Here is a 17950-nt window from a genome sequence, read left to right as displayed (position 1 = left end):
AACGTTATCTACTGTAAATATCTGTTCAGATAGATATATACTGCATATATATACCACAAAGTAATACAGGGTTTAAAAAATCTTTACCTTTCTTCACTGAAATTGATCTAAATGTGAATCATGATATACTTAAATCTGTTACTTCAGACTACAAACTGTACAAAGACATATAAAGATAGACAAATCACGTCAACTGCAAGTCATCTTAGCAGTACCTGACTCCTCCCAATACCTGGCTAATCAAGAATCAACAAAGTGGTGCAGCAAGAGTGAAGCTAACACCGACCATGCAAACATCTCAGGGCAACAAAACGTTTTGTGACGGTACGGTGACCTTAACGATGCTTAATAAAATTTAAATGTATGAGTTTTATAAAACCTCACACTGGCTACAGTAGTCCTGAATGGAGAACTTGGCGATAAAAACCAAAATGGTTTCTCCATCAAGCTGTCAACATGTTTAATTCTGCTGTGCAGTTGGTGCATTTTATCACGGAGCTCTATACGGATTAATTTGCTTTTGGGGTGAGCCCCAAGTGGCCAATGGAGGAAGTGCAGTTTTTGGTACCTCCACGTTGGTTTCGTTTCCCCAGAGGTTCGTGCTTGCTTAAAACATTGTGCAGGATAATTAGTGCTGCTGCAATAAAAGGAAATGTCAACGTTAATCCGCTGTAAACTGAACGATAAGTCATATTGTGTACATTTTATAATGCAAAAGGCAAATCACAAAAGGCAATAGAAATAAAACAATCACATGCTTTATTTGATAAAGAAAATTTTTTACCAAGAATATTTTGTGTTCACTGTGGTGCCTCTCCATTTGAGTTTGAACAGGTAAGATCAGACAAAGGACTGTCTCTAATTGTAGGGCTGGTCCAAATAGCAGTTTCTGGGCTCCAAATATTCAGGCCCAATTAATGACGAATATCTGAATATTCAAAATTATCTGAATGTCTCAAAATGCGCTTCACCCCACTCCCCATCCACTTGGCGGCAGAAGAAGCTTGATCTTGCTTTGGAGTTCAACAGCATTAGCATAGCAGTAGCATGGATATCTCCGTCTTTGGCTTCTGTCTTCTGTGTACTAACTCAGGCGAATATTCGGATATTGGGGTCCAGCCCTACTAGATTGGATATGCTTTTTCTTCCCAGATCTGGAAGTTTGTTCTTGATATTAGCAAAAATATTAAAATGAACACTAAAAATACATATGTAGCAATAAAGTAACTTTGCATCAAAGGTCTGCTTAATAGATTGAAATAACACAGAGACCTGGTGTGATCGATTTACTGAATGAAGGCTGTGAGACAGAAGTAAAAATCGATGAGTGGACTTTTCAAGTTTAACTTTTTGTTCTCTAAATAACCATACTTAGAGTACATTGCAATTTTTGCTGACATATTCACAATACACAGTGTTGCCAGTAATTAATCCTCACCTCTCAGTGATAAAATAGAGTAAAATATGAGGCTCAGAGAGAGGACACATGGGGTGTGACATTCATTATTTTTCTTATAGAGTCACTGGCTTCCCACCCACAAACACAGTAAATCCACTGGACAGCAGACTGAATAAGAGGCAACACTACCAGTATAAAACTCTGGGTCTCTCCTGTTGTGAGCTTAAAGGAGCTAAGATTTGTCAGGACATGAAATGTTTTGCTGAAAAAGAAGAGAAGTTCCATTTTCTCATTATAAACATTGCACAGCTAACGTCTGAGCACTGCCCTGAGTTTAGCGGAGCGTCCTCGAGCGTTCTCCTGTACATCGTCTTTTTCTGGGGTGATCACTTTTTTTCCAGAGGAATCCAATAGGAACTTCTAACATGTTTTTCTTCCCCTGCCCATTTTTCCTTTCTGGTGCTTTGCTTCCTCGGGATGAAATGATACTGATCCAGATTAGACAAGTCCTCTCCCTTCAGGAAACGTTTGACCAGTCGGTCTTCTAGCGAATGAAAGGTGATTACGCAGAGACGACCTCCAGGTTTCAGTGCTGACCGGGCAGCACAGAGGCCTGAATGTAGTTCGTTCAGCTCATCGTTCACAAAGATTCGCAGAGCTTGAAAAGTCTTTGTGGCCACATGTGCAGGTCGGTGGAGTCGGTCTTTACGTGCATAGATGACAGCAGGAGGAAACGATCCTAGAGACAAGAAATGGTCAGTAAGTTGATCTTGTAAAAGCTGATATTTGCATTTAGAAATAAAGAAACGTACAACATATACTGTGGACATAAAAGTGTTTTCTTTTTACTGATTTCTAATATACTTCAGACAAAGTGGTCAACACTGCAGGCCTAGTCTCTTCACGGTGGAGTATGTGACTGATGGGCCTAGTGAAAGCTCAATCCAAAAGACCATTCTACCTCTCTCTCTCTCTCTCAGGTGATTGAGGGTGTGCCTCTGTCTGGGAAACCAATCAGATCTTGCCACAACCTTGCAACCCAATCATTTTAGTGCTGTCAAATTTTACACTGTTCGTTGTATGGTACTGTCAGCGGTCTTCAACCGATTCACCTTCTGCTTCATCACAATCGGCATCTACAAGCCCATCCAACAAACTCAATAAAAGTCCTGCCTCACATCTCATTAGCCTCACCACCACCAGTGTCCAGACTCCATCAGGGGAATGTTCCTATTTAGTTCATACCACAGTCACCTGCATTTCATTATGATTACATCACGATAGGGTTTAATCGCAAAGCACTGTGCTTCATACTCAACCTTCCCAGTCACACTCACATTTCAAATAAATGCAATCAACAACTCTTTAAGACTCTCTTGTGTCTTTTCCTGATTGAAATTCAGGCGTCTCTTGAAGAATTCCCACCTTATTTGTGTGTCCCTGTGAACCTGGGGACTATGCTGTTGGAGGACACAGGCTCTAGTAACATCTCCCAAGGCAAATTGTCCACGAGGAAGGACCAGACTAAGCTAAGGTAGACTGAAATACCTCAGTGTATTGGCGATCAAGAAGCAGCATGACATCTTACAGAATAAGGAAACTGGGGCTTCCCTTCGGAGTCAGGTCGAAGGGAGCTCACCAGTGAGTGGATGTGACTGATTGTGTAGTCCTAGCATCAGACCTGCAGCTGGTTGTCTTGAACATTCAGGTAAAGAGATGTGCAAACCTGTGAACTAATCACCAACTGGTGGTGAGTTGGAAGGGTGAAGTGGGAATGTCTGATGGAGATCCTGTCTGTGAGGTTTTCAACTCCCACGTCCTCCATAATTTCTAATGCATCCTGGGGGAGTGTAGTAACATGGAATCAATCAGAGTGGGCCATATTCAAAGTCATTGGTGTCTGTCCAGGCAGCAACCCAAGAACCTGTTGGTGGACACTAGAGGCTTTACAGGGAAGGGTGTCCTAGGGTTTGCTGAAGCAGCAGATGGGTACTAGAGGTTCTGGAGGATGGTGGAAAGGAGGCTCCAAACAATTGCAAAGCCTGAAATTTGCCATTAAAATAGTGGAGTTACTGAGGGGGTCATTGGGGTTTGACCATCCAGTCCTTATGTGTTTTTGGGGACTTTGACAGGGCCTACAACACTGTCCCCTGGAGAACCCTATGGGGGGAGGTTCTGTGGAAGTATGGGGCCCACTGGTCTATGTACAGTCAAAGTGGAGAGCTGTGTCAATATTCTTGGCACAAAGAGACTGGATGATGAAAACTCTGCCTTCCTAAAAGGCCCTGTCACTGTCTATGCACTAAGTTCAATGGAATCTTGTAAACATGGTGATGCTATTTTCTACAGAACTGATAGTTCAGTAGGCGGTACTTTGACATGCCTTTCTGTTATCCTGAATATAGCCTGGTAACTCACTCTAGTTACCATGGCAGTGTACCTCAGTAAAATGTAAAATCTGAGTTTACCAAGCTAACCCCAAATTCTACTTTGTAGTACAGGTCTATAGAGTAGGAAAAAAAAAACAAGTGGCTTGGACTGATCCTCACAACCCTATATCAGCTTGGTTCTGGCCGTTCAAGCTCAGTCTCGTGCACAGACAGACTAACCAGCTTAATATCATTTTTTTTTCTCCAGAATGCTTGATCTTACCTTTAAAGTTAGTCAGACTGAACAAAGAACAGACAAAATCTCAAAAGTCTATTTCAGCTGAGAGTGGGGATTGATCTTTCATTCAAAAAAATATTTTGTTTGTACTTGTTATGAACAGGAACTGCAAGCAGCTGAGAAGGACGGAAGGGGGCCTTGAAATCTCAAGAAGGTAATGGAAATAAAGACACAGATAAAAAGTTGTACAATGAACAAATCTGTGAACTGCTGTTGGTAGCTAGCTCGCCATGCTAGCTCACATTCGTCACGGTGAAAACGCTATGATTTCTATTCTTCCTGTTTGTGACAGCAATGTAAAACACAGGATGCACTGAGGAAGGCACAGAGACAAAGTAGCCTCTGAAAGAGCTTAATGGAGTTCAACTCATCCACTGAAGATGCTGTTTTGATGTCAGTCGTTTACACATTTTAGTTGAATGAGAGCAAGCACTTAAAGGTAGAAGTAAAGGAGACCAAACTTCAACATCTATGGACAAAGTGGGTTCCTGACACACCACTTATCAGCTTCCACACCACCAATCCACACCATTGATTCTTGTGACTGAAGACTCACATGTGACCTAATGACTCACATACTGTATGACCTCAACAGCCCACAGCGTTACCATTATGTGAGTAACACAAGAGAGGTGGAAATGTCTGGTATCTCCACTGGTCAGGACAATAAAGAAACATCTTGAATGAACATTTGAAAGAAAAAAATATTTCCAGCTGCCCTTTACTTAGTACTTTTATGTACAAAATTGTCTGGTTAACTGAGAATCATCACACATGAGACCAATTTATATTATTTATGCATGCAACGTCAATAAATAGGTTCAAAGAAAATGGTTGAGGCACAAAAACACAACTTACTGAATAATACTGTATATACAAGCCAATGTGCGTAGTGGAAAAGAGCTGCAGTAGAACTGAGCGCAGGTCCATGAGAGGCTATGTGCGGAGCAGATGGAGGGTGGAGATGGTGTTGATATGCCTCATGTGTCTGTAAAGTACGGGGGTAATGCAGTCTCATTATCACTCAGCTCACTGATTGCAAATTCAAGTCAAATCTTTAAATTATATATTGATAGTCCAGTGCTTGGGTTATTATTTTTTTAAAAAAATCCAGAATACTGTTTTCTTTCTCGGCGTTGGTCTAACACACACACATGCACACTTACATTTAATATTTCTGAATAATTTTCTGCCTTGTAGAAGCGCACAATTTTTCATGCAAAACATCATGTCTCCTCTAGTAGTTACGTGATCGAGCTCTCACCAAGTGCATATGCAAAGTAGAGAAATTCATTACCAACAGCAGACACGCTGCTTCAGAAAAACTGCATTTACAGGTTTCTACACCAGTTTATAAACAACACACAGGGGCCAGAATGCATCAGAATTTGGCTACACTAAGGTAGGTAGATGTGGGGCCAAAATGTTCAAATATTTATTCATTTGCCGTACACTAAAGTTAGGAAAAACATATTTCCCTTTGAAAAGTGGAGAGTTTGCGGGGTTTACCTTGACCAGCTCAATATTGTCACACAGTAGACAAAAGAACAATTAGACACTTATATAGACCCAAAGAGAAAACTGCAATAAATAGAGAAGTGAGTGATGTGGCATTTCTCTCCTCCTGCACTAAACAGCCCAAGGTGTGACTCACACTGCAATCATACAATGGCCTGCACAGCAAGGACCAGCCCTGGTCTGGCCTCGCCAAGCCATGTGCTTTCTCTCTCTATTTCATCTTTCAAAGGTCCTACAGACAGAATCCATGGAGAAAACAAGAGATTAGTATGTGTACATATAAGTAGGAATCTGGTAGTAAGAAGGAACCACAACACGAATACATTATATAGAAAAAACATGCAGAATAACATTGCACAGCCGTTTTTTTTTTACTCTGGCTTTATCTAAGCTTGATGTACTTTATGGCTGTAGCATACATGCAACAAGGAAAGAATGACGACATGCAAAAGCTACTTGGATAACAGGAGTGTTATTGACAGAACAAAAAGCTGAAGTTTGTTTACGACAGCAGAATAAACAGAGATGAGAAAGAAGAGCACAACTTTAAGGTCAGACAACAGCTACAAGACGTATTTGCTCAAGTTGATATTGAAAAGGTTTCAATATAAAATGAAAGAAACTCTGTTTGACTGTTCAGAATATAGAGGGACCACGTTAATCAGATTTAATGCTTTGTCACACCACAAGGTTGTACACTGTATTAACTTACAAGTCCTCACGAAAAAGGGTGATGCTGTAACCTTGGTGACATGGTACCTATATGCAGAGTCAACTGGGAATATAACGGAGAGTATTCCAATGCTAACCAGCTACAACAAGCCAGTTAACGGGTAAGGCTGGTGGTATGTGTACTCATTGATTCCTGTCTCATGACTTACTGTAAACTGCAGATCTTTTAAGAAGCAGTTTGTACTCAATTTATATAAAATTGAATGGTTCAAGAAAGCTAATATGATAGCTTCCTCTGTTTTGGACTTTCTGGGTTTTGTTTCCTCAAAGGTCAGCACTGTCACTGTCAAGATCTGCTGCTGCAGATCAACAGTGCAAATCTCAAATTCCCTGAAGTCGAATGTAAAACATCCCCATCTCTATTTTTTTTTCTTTGTTTCCAAAGTGAAAGCACTGACTTCTGCAGCTCTCCTGCCAAGAACAGATAACGTCTGATAATTTGTAAATGCTGGAACAACTGAGACCACATGTGAAAGTCCCAGATGTCACAGTCACATATGTGTATATTTAAAAATATAGATCAGTGATCATCAACTGGCGGCCCGCGGGCCGAATCCGGCCCGCCGGAACCGTCCAATCCGGCCCGCGACTGGATTCCAAAATTGTGAGGATCAAAGAGAAAATATCATGTGGTCCACACTATTAAAGCAGTCAGTCCAGTCATTATTAAAGGATCTGTTTCCACATCAACTTGTCGTTTCGTGGCCTTAGAGAGTGCCATTTTACCCGTGTTAAGAGGCCTTTTCCTGTCACTTCTGCGGTGTTTCTTTTTCAAGTGCTCTGTGAATAAAGTTGACTTGAGATGAGGCAAAATATCTCTATCACTCCTAGTGGTTGACTGTGGTACAAGTGATAGGAGCACTGACTCATAAAGGCTAAAAATGCCTTCAGTTTTGTAATGAAATGGAAAAAAATATAAAAAATAAACATCAAATAATAATGTTATGCCAAAATTCGATTTTTATTTAATTTTTGTTTGAGGGTCCGGCCCCTAAAGTGACTGTCCGGTAAAATTCTGGCCCTCTGGCAATATAGTTGGTGACCCCTGATATAGAGGTTTGTTCACTGATTTTAGCTGGCAAGCATATTTTGTGCAGTGACAACATTCATCAAAAATTTCAGGCAGTAATCAATTCAACATAAAACTGTTGGTGAACCAGGGTTCTTTTGTTACCATCATGTTTAACACTGCAACAAGGTGAGTTATCAAAATGTTACTTAGTTTTGATTCATTGAACTAGTTCCTCCACCAAACACACACACATACTCAGACTTTAAACAGAGAATGATTATACCGTTGTATTGTTGCTGAATTTTGGTGCACTGTGGTTAAAGCTGACTCCTTTTCACATTAAATTCCTTATTGTTTCCATGTGCTTTAAATTAAATCCATCAATTTGTGGCCTTCTTGATTCCATTATCACATAAAAAGTAAAACACTCTAACCATCCAGATGTCAGACACATAAAATTCTGTAGGTTCTACAATCCCTGTGTTTGCACAAAGACAGAAACTTGTTTATGCAGTCTTTTGATCAGAATTGCAAAGCAATGCCATGGTTCTGTTTCAAGAATCTTAACTGTTCATTAAACAGGCTGTACATGACCAACATCATGCATAGTTATTTGAACAATCTGCATTATCATCAGAGTACCATTCACAGTGAAAACACTTTTCACCACTTCTACATATTCTAGTATTTTTCTTTAATGTTCCTCATATTAAAGGATAACATAAAAAACATGAGAGGAAAAAGGCCAAAGTAGTTAGAGCACAGAAAGTAAGTGAACTAGAATTAGGTCTAAAATTGTGCAACACATCACCCTAAATCACCCGTTCTTTCAGCAATGCAACATGAATATCACAGACTGGCTCCTGTGTTAGCAGGGGACACTGGCTCCAGACACAAATCGTGTCTTTTAGAATCATCCAGTGACAACAAACCTCCTCTGGACACTGTGTTGGTGTTTACAACATACGGCAAAGACAATTAAAGAAGCCAAATACACATGAAGAACGTGATAATACTGCAGATACAGGAAAGATTGAAACTGAATTCATGGTGCTTAACCCTTTGATGCACAACATAGGTCAAAAGTAATCCAAATTCAATGGAAAATGGATATCTCTTGACTCATGTTGTGCATCAAAGGGTTAAAAAAGAACATTTCCACCATTTACCTGTCCTGAAAGGCTCTGATGGCTTATTTATGTTATATAAACATAAGGCCATGTATTTGCATGGTCTTACCTGCTTCACTGCTAGTTAAACCTGTCAATGACAACATCAGAGTATGTTTTCATTGTTAGTACTCATACTAAATGCAGGGCTGCACAGTGGCCTTGTGGTTAGCATTTCGCCTTGCAGTTAGAAGATCCCGGTTCACGTACCGGCCTTCCTGGGATCTTTCTGCATGGAGTTGGGATGTTGTTCCGTTATGTGTATTATGGATGTTGTGAGTTGTAAATATTTTAGCGCATGGTAAATGCAACTGGCCAAAGTGTGAGCCTAGACGTGTTCCTCAGTGTTTTCTTTTATATTTCTGTAATATAACTACTGTCCTGCAGAGGTCGCACCCTCGGTTTTGTATCGGCTCTGTCACTGAATGTCGTTCACAAACATGTATTACATGTTATGCATATTATATACTATAATGTACATGTGTGGGTTTTCTCCAGTTACCATGACTTCTTCCCACAATCCAAAAACATGCCGAGGATAATTGGGGATTCTAAATTGTCTGTTGTCTAAAGTGTGATTGTTTTTCTCTGAGTGTAGCCCTGTGATAGACTGGTGATCCGTTCAGGGTGTCCCCTGTCTTCATCCTGAGTCAGCTGGGATAGACTCCAGCCCCATGTGAGCCTAATGAAGACTAAGTGGTGTACAGACAATGGATGGATGGATATTAAATATATATTGTGCACAAAGACAACTAAGCATGCAAGCAACTTGAACAAATCAGGGGGTTCTGCAGGGCGAGCATTTCAGCCATATATGCAAGCTAATGGTAATTCTACAACTTAAAACTGATGACTGAACTAACAGAACATTTGTAGTTGTTGGGTTTGAGTGTCAGGTTTTGAAAAAATCTGTTTGTCCCCAGCAAAACATCATTTATAAATGAAAGTATCACTCTGTAGGACCCCTAAGAAATCAGAGTGCACACAATGTGTACCTACATGCTAAATTATCATTTCAAATCTTGTGCTCTTGTGTATATATATCTGTTTTACTGTCGAATATGTGCATCTTTGGTTAAAAAAAATAAAATCTTCTTTGACAATGAATGACGATGTGCTATTGGACTTTCAGGTTGTAGCATCAGGTTAATTAGACCACCATAGAAAACTGAGTCAGTCTAAACCTACAGATTTCTCAGTAAGTACTGAAAGGAAATGATATCCTGGACAAAGAATAATTCATGCTGTTTGAAAGGGAAGTATTACAATTCATTCATTCCTCCAAGAACATTTTATGATCCAAAATCCTTCAGTAAATTTCTACTTAAATTAGTTTTGTCATATCTCACATGTACTACTCTGTATGTTTAATATTAAATGTTTCGTGGAACAATCGACCATAAAACTTCTGTGGGACATGGGAGTCAGGGGCCACAGCCAGCGCACAGCTGTCAAAGCTGCATCAGAGGCAGCTGAAAGAAGCAGCCAGTGGCTCTGGCTGAAGAGGAATGACCTCAGTTGGGCCCCCAAGTAGTGTGACAGGAGGTATGCGGTCAGTCAAACTGGCTCATGACCAATTGGGCTTGGGACGCAAGCTCAGGACTGATCATCCTGCAGCTGGCCGCCTCTGGAGAGGGTGTATAGTGTTAAAGGCCGAAACACCCTATGACCCAGAGGAAACACTACTGATGATGTGTACCCGTAAATTCACTCCTCCTTCAAGTCTACCACCCAGCATTCATTGTTTACGTCCAACAATTGCATGTGCTTGCACAGAATAACAACATCTCATTCTGTGTTTCTGGAATTTCCCATTTAAAAGAAATGCATCAATGTTATTTGTTTTTCATCCATTAAAGGTTCGATATAGTGAAAATCTATTTTTATTGTGTTGTTTATGCCCTAAAAACTTGAAGTGTAAATAAGAGCTGTGAAAATAGAAGAAGCTTACTATCACCATTCTGTAGCCCACTGAGCTAGATAGTCTCTCAGCTTAAGGATGGCATTTAGTTTTTAAGTAAGAACTGAGAACCAATAGTTATCAAGCTAAAATGTGCTTTTCCTGCCATCCCACCGTATGCAAATTACCTCACCGTCAGTCAGGTTTATTTACTCTTGAAAGCTGCTTCTGCTAACCCTAAATCTCTCAGACACAAGAAAATCACGTAAAATGTTCTGCTATTGGCTGCAAGAGTAAGCACAAGAGTCTTCATGCACTCCCAACATCTGAGGAACTTCAGGCCTATGAATTCTGTTTATACTTAATGACAATATCACCACAGCAATAGGAAAATCCTCACTCTAAGCACATTGTGTTGTTAATGTGGCCATTGAAGCTGTGCGGAATATTTCAGCCTGTTTTGAAACCAGTTAACAAGGACTGGGTGGGTTGTGTGGGTTTTTCGTGGCTCCTGCTGTGTTTCAGGGCCTTACATCTGTTCTCTATGCTCTAATATACTGCAGTTTAATACTACTGTAAATTCCCAATAAACCTGTTTTCATTTACATTTTTTTTCAGTTTCCGCTGTCAGTCAATAAAAAAAAAAAAGAGTCTGAAACACAGCCCATTCAGACTACATTTTAACCAGTAGTCACTACAGAGCCATTTTCAAGCTGTTGTCTGCTATGCTACTGATTTTATAGCTGCAACGCTGTCTGACAAACTCCCCATACACATGAATTTAAAAGCAATGTCTATGCAGTGAATTCGGTAATATTTCCATATTCAAATCAGAAAGAAAGTTAGAGCTAAAAGTCACGGATCTGTCAGCTGCCATGCAGTCAGCTGTTCTGCTTATTCTGTCAATATAGATGCAGAGAGTTTTCTTCCTGAAGATCAGCTGCATTTAAAGCTGCAGACAGTAAAACTGCTTGTTTAGAACAGGTCTTAAAAACCAGGGGTTAACCCTTTAAGCTTCAGTCAAACTCCAGCCGTTTTCAGTACAAAAAATCGCTAATATTCGTATTTTTAAATAAAAAAAAATGACGAAAAATACGGGGAATATTGGACGCACATCGCGAGGTTCATTTCCTTGAAAACGACCGATTCGTGATTTTATACCGACTTAGGACATGTTTTGGACAAAATAGTTTACTGGCTTGTGTTGTCTGGATGGAGAAGGTTGGATTATGGCCGTTTTTTGTGGAATCTTTTTTCTGTGTGTAATAATGAACCCGGAAATGTGAGTCACGCTGTGTGCGTTGAAGCCGTGTATAGAGAACGGACGGATGAATATTTGTTTTTGTCGGACAAATGTGTTTTTCTCACCCGCTGTGGTAATCACATCTGAAAGTGGTTTATACGACGGATTCATGAGAATCTAAGCTTTCCATCGGCGTATAGTGTTTGTATAATCGGGTTGCAGCCGTCGGACATTCTTGAAATTCCTATGCAAATTAGTAGGTGTTACCGCCGGCGGTACACCTACGACGCACTGAAGCGTAAAGGGTTAAACAGTCATGGTAAAATGATCCATATTTGCAGCATTTTAGGCTGGAAAATTGAAAGATATATTTGGGGAAATGTGAGATATTACTTAATTTGCTGAAAAAGGGTACAATATAGTACCTTTAACGTCTGTCCGTGCCACATATTTTCCATTTGCATCAGAGAAATACAAGCAAAGAGCCTGAAAAAGATGTTTGAATTCCAGATACTCATTTTACCTTATATGCTCACATTACCATCACCATTCCATTTGTGTCGCATACTGACTGCTGTAGAAAACAATGTATCTGGCTTGTGTAAGCTGCACACACTGTGCAGCACAGTCCATTTCTATCAGTTTTTGCATGCATGGTTCCCATTGATACGTATCATTTATATCTGGCCCCATTTGTGTACACAACTCCAAAGCGCTGCTCATTTACAAGTCACGCTAAATGCAAATTTGGTACATCTTGTATAATCTCATTCAGTTAATGAGTGCTGAAGCAAACACAAAGCAAAAATGAAACACCTGTTCTGCAGCACTATTTCTTATTTTCATCTCGAAAAATACATAATTTTGAATATGTAGTGCTGTGCAGCTGCATAATGTAAACTAAAAAAATAAGGAGGAAAAAGGTGTGACCAAAAGAATTTCCTTTATGATGTCTCAATACCACACGGACACACACAAAACACCACACACACTAGCCTTCGTCATTTCTCTCGTGACTGTAAATTATTCCTGCCAGCATCACTGTCACAATTGGTCATAGAGCTCCCCCTGGAACTTTCTTAATTCAAGACCTCGATTGTTACGAATAAACATCAGCGGTAACTCGCTTTGCTCTTCAAAAAAGATCAAACAGCTGCTCTTACTCACACCTGTTCTCCCAGGGTGACACTGACGCACATACTGCTCTGTGCAATAACTGTTGCAACGACATCTCGCTTGTTCAGCATCTCAAATCTGGCTCGAGTAAATAAATAAATAAATGAATAAAAGCAATTAGCAAGAACAAATAATCTAACTTGTGCTTTATGCACGAGCGTGTCGTGTGCGTGAGCATATGTGGGCGTTTGCATGTGTGTCAGGTGATTTGTGAGAAGGGAAAAGAGGGGGGGAAAGGTTGGCAAAAGAAGCAGTGCGGAGGAAAAGCAGCATGTGAGATACTGTTTTCAAGGCATGAGCCACATTCTGTTCCAGCCACCTCCAACTCTGCCTTTGTCTCATCTTTATCTCTGAAAAGGAAGGTGTGAAAGAAAAGGCACCCAAAACAGAGGCAGAGGAGAGGAATGATGACTGAGATCACAGTCCACGTAATTTTCTGAGACACATTATGTCCCACCGGGAGGCAGCCTTAATAACCCACTCGTGTTTTATTTCCCTTACAGCCTCCAGAATGGCCTGCCGGGGATTAATCAGGGTAGTGTCTGAGCTTACCTGCCTACCACGCTGCGCCAGCTTGCTGTGTCCGGGGTGATGGGTGTTGACATCGTGCGTGCCTTCCACAAGTGGCTGAAGCTATTTTCCCTGGCGTTGTCGTTCTTCCCCATATGCAGTGAGGATGGATGCAAGAGCCTGTTGATCTAAGGTATTCACAACGTCAGCAGCGCAGGCATGTCGGGGTACCTACGCACAAAGAGAAGCCCAATTAAGCTGCTTGACGTCATGTCCTTGCTGACAGTGGCGAATCCTGACAACTCTGAGATACAGCTGAAAACCTTTATGGCTGACAGTTATGAATTAGAATGATTGTGAGGGAAGGAAAAGAGAAATGCAGCTTGTGCACAGCTTAGAACGAGGTTATCTTATCTGGTTGCTTTGCACATTAATCTGACGTTGAAAAGGGATTCAGATATATTTCTGAAAATACTGAAGAAGCATTATATAGCTATATATCATTCCTTACACATTTAAAGTTGATTTAAGATTGAACATGTCTGCACTGAGACTTTAGATTACACTGTTATATTCAAGCAGTATTACACGATTTTTAGTCAATAGGAATATGACAAGCAAATCCTTCAAAAGGTAACATAACTCACATAAGAGCTATTCTCATATGTTAACATAGCGGTGAAAGAAAAATGCCATGGTCATGGTATAGTTTAGGAAAGAACGCTTTTGTGGATTTGTGAAAAGAACGCTTAATGTTGGTAGGAGTTGAGACACCAACTGTGATCTTTGGTGTCAAACCCACACATTTTATACACCCACCATGAACCTGTTGTTTCCGTAAGAGTTTTGTGCAGTGATAAAGCGTCACTCTTCTTCCCCTACTACAACAAAAGAACTGTTCTATTCGCACAGCTACAAGAAATCACTTGCCAAGAAAACATAGGTTGTTTTAATTGCAAAAAAGAAGCTGTTGGGGAGGAAATATTTCACTCTTAACATATCAGACTGTTCACTGTTCATTCACTGTAAAGCCTAATGGGTCCATGCTTGCTCATTACCTTTTGGACATGCCCCATTATTATTAGCTGAATTTTGATACGACTGCACCAATGAGCACTGTAACAATTTCCAGGCGCGAGGAGCTCTGATTATCCAGTGCACCTTACAGCTTTAGGCAGCAAATCTCTTACCTCTCTCCATCCATTCTCATATCCAAGGGTCCATCCTTGCTGAGGGCAAAGCCTCTCTCTGCCTGATCCATCTGCATGGAGGAACATCCAGCATCCAACAGGACAGCATCAATGCTGCCTGGCTTAATGTCCATGCCAGACAGCAGGGTTTCAAGCTCGCTGAACCGGCCAAGCAATGGTTTCACACGACCGCTGGAGGAAAGATTACCAAAAGGAATAATGCATTTAGACATCTGTATGATACTACTTCTGTTCATTTAGACTGGAAAATAAATGCTACATTATTTCTCTGATATCCAGTGTTTCCAAAAGCACATTTAATGTTTTGTTGCTATTCAGCTGATTGATAATATGTCCCAAGAAGGTGAGGGGAACTTAGCATAAAACTAAAAAAAAGAGAATGATGGAAAAGAGCACATCACTTCAATGTGTGTGAGCATAAATAAGACACATTTATCTTCCATTTTTTTAGTTCCTCAGTTCATCATCTGAATAACATTTAAATACAATAAGCTAGTTGGCACACTTTTCTTCTATTTTTGGCACCAAAGACAGAAAAGTAACATTAGAGAGGACAAATAAAAATAACAGCTGCATAAAAAGACATCAATAAACAGAAAATAAATTCAACAGGTTGAATAGCATCCTCACACAAAGAGGTTAATATCAAAATGGTACTACAGAAAACAATATTTATGAAAGTAAACCATACAGAACACAAAGAAATGAAAGATTAGGCATGTAACAAAAGAAAATGTTCACAATTTTCTATCAGTAGCCGAAAATGGCTTTATAAATGTTTAAAATGTGAAGGGACAGATGAATTTCTAAATGAAATGTGCTCCATATTTTACAGAAAGAGATGAGAATAAAATAATTCAGAGACTCTGCTGTGTGATGGCAGAGTTATGTACTGTAGGGTCCCTTTTTATGACAACACAACTCATTTTAGGTCCACTGAGAGGGTTTGAAAATCTCTTCTGTTTACATGGAGAATTAAACAACAGACCATACAATATGTTCTGACCAAAGTCTCCTAAGTAAATGAAAATATGTACATGTTTAGTCTATGAGGATTACATACTTGTAAAAAGCCTTCAGAATCTGAAGATTGTTTCAAGTAAAGGTCATTGAGAAGACAGACATGACAAGTACATCATAGATGGAAAAGAGGAAGAGCAGTGGACCAAGCATACTTCCCTGAGGTGCACCACTATCACAAACAAAGAGGAAAGAGGTTACAAGCTTTACCAATTCTTGAGTCTAAAAAACGAGACCAGATAGAGTGTATTTTGCTCCGCAGACACTACCTATAAAATCAGACATGTTTAGTCAGTAAAGATTATAGAGTTGACAGAGACTGGTTTCAATAAAAAAAAAACAAAAAAAAAGTGAAATTCAACATAAAGAAGGCTTTAAAGTGTTAATTTATCTGACTGCTGAGTTAATCTGGTGGTGGATAAAACCTGCCGAATGAAAAATGGACTAGTTTAAAACAAATGTTATTCCATTCGATATGAAAGAGAAAAGAAATTTCGAATCAAAAACACAAAACACTGACACTTCCTTGTTGCTATATTGGCTCTAATTGATTCAGAATAACTGCATCTGATCAGAGTGCTGTAGATATTGTGCTTGAATTTACATTAACTCCCAATACACATTACAGATATTAGATGTGACTGTCGATGTCACAGTTCATTTATTTGAACCACCCACTTCGAATGGTATCAGCCCTTTAATTATCTGTTGTCATCACTTCCATTATTATGGTTCAGATTGGGCGAACTGCTCTGACTAATTGGTCAGAAGGTGTATTATCATCCATACTGATCACTGATAAACAGAAAGTAACCAAGATGACAGAGATAACTTGCGTTTTTGTGAATAAGTGCATGTAAGATGTTTAAACAAACAGAAACTGAACCATAATCTCTTACTAAACCTATCCAGGTAGTTTTGGTAGCTAAATTTAACCAAGCCATGACAGAAAACAAAATGTATATAATAGAGGTAAAACAAAAGTCTAAAAATTTAAGTCAAGAAATAAACCCTGTTTTCTTACATGGCTTCTTGCACACAGTATTCATTTTTGGTAAAGACTTCCCCCAAGATTTATACAACAGATGATGTTGATAAATGTGATATTTTTGAAGATGAAGAAGACAAAATAAAACATTAATAAAACATTCATATGAAGCCATATTTGGGAGAAAATGGAAATTTGTCTTGCAAATCAATTAAACCACATACTGAAAGCTGAATCTAAGGACATTATTTTATATTATAAAAAGAAGAACCCTAATCACAAATTCCTGTAACTTCATCATTTTATTGGTCAAGTTTCATAATCAGAAATCCAAATTGTTTAAATTTCCCATCTATTTCGTTATTAAATTCAATATTATGTAGAATGCTAAATATATTGATAATAAACTAATAATATCCAAATAGACTTGAGTACATCCTCTGCATCTGTATGTTTTCTGTTCATATTTTCTTACATTCATTATTATTTATTCTTCTATTTGTATTACTTTTTATCGTGTCATGACATTTCATGTCTTATTGTATCTTTAAGCCTGTGCAGGCTTCGGGGTAACAGGACTGGCCTTTCACTTTCTCTAATCTTTAGGCCACTCAACGTTAGACAACGTCTACTCTTCTATTTGTGACACAAAGACGATGCATACAAACACATGTGTAAACAACACCCACACTCAACTTCTGGCAAGTAAAAGTAACTTCAAGCAAACATGTTTTGAAGAGAGAGCATGAAAGATCTAAGATTCATCAGCAACTTTCAAAAGGTTGAGTAGCTTTCCTGTGACCCTTTTAAAAAGAATCACTTTTTTCTTTGGAAGCCTATTGACATCCTTCCTTGTATGTAACAGAGCAAGAATCTGTGTACTCGCATCCTCACGCACGAGCGGTGAGACCTTCAAGCCACGTTCATTGCATTTTTCATGTGACCTTTTAACATCGTGTGAACAAAGATGATGGCAGCGTTAGCATCTATACATTAGGAGCAAAAAGGTCTTCTGCTGCCTTCTCCAACCAATCAGTTCCAAAGAATAAGGTTTCTAGGAAAGTTGTTACTCTGAAAACCAAAGTGACCAAAACATCTGATAATCTCAAAATTACAAACAATTCATTTTGCATATAACAGACTCATAGCAAAAACACATTATGTGGCACTCATGGTTTAAAATTTGAAGTCATATGTTTCAAACCTTAAATGGGACCTAAAAAAAAGGCAAAGACTGCGCTTGTTGTCGTGACATCTGGTGAGGGATGAATGGCATGACACTGGGAAAACTAAAACACCACGTCACATGTCTGAAAAAACCCTACTTAAACTTTGATGGCTCAGAACCTACAGATCAATATTACTGGTGTTCATTCCTCTTTGTTTCATTCATTTAATGCCATGT

General features: G+C 39.3%; 1 protein-coding gene across 1 annotated transcript in view; it reads right to left on the bottom strand.

Annotated features, from left to right (window-relative positions):
• Positions 1-742: 742 nt before the first annotated feature.
• The window catches only part of mettl15 (methyltransferase like 15), a 56964-nt gene continuing 39756 nt past the window's right edge, over positions 743-17950 (bottom strand). The window contains 6 exon segments of the mRNA XM_022201052.2: positions 743-1797; positions 1800-2138; positions 13369-13456; positions 13459-13544; positions 13547-13557; positions 14517-14708. Coding sequence (XP_022056744.2) covers positions 1709-1797; positions 1800-2138; positions 13369-13456; positions 13459-13544; positions 13547-13557; positions 14517-14708 — 805 coding nt within the window. The 3' untranslated portion in view covers positions 743-1708.

The sequence above is a fragment of the Acanthochromis polyacanthus genome, chromosome 2 (assembly GCF_021347895.1).
Source record: "Acanthochromis polyacanthus isolate Apoly-LR-REF ecotype Palm Island chromosome 2, KAUST_Apoly_ChrSc, whole genome shotgun sequence".
NCBI lineage: Eukaryota > Metazoa > Chordata > Actinopteri > Pomacentridae > Acanthochromis > Acanthochromis polyacanthus.
This window is presented reverse-complemented; position numbering and strand designations above follow the sequence as displayed.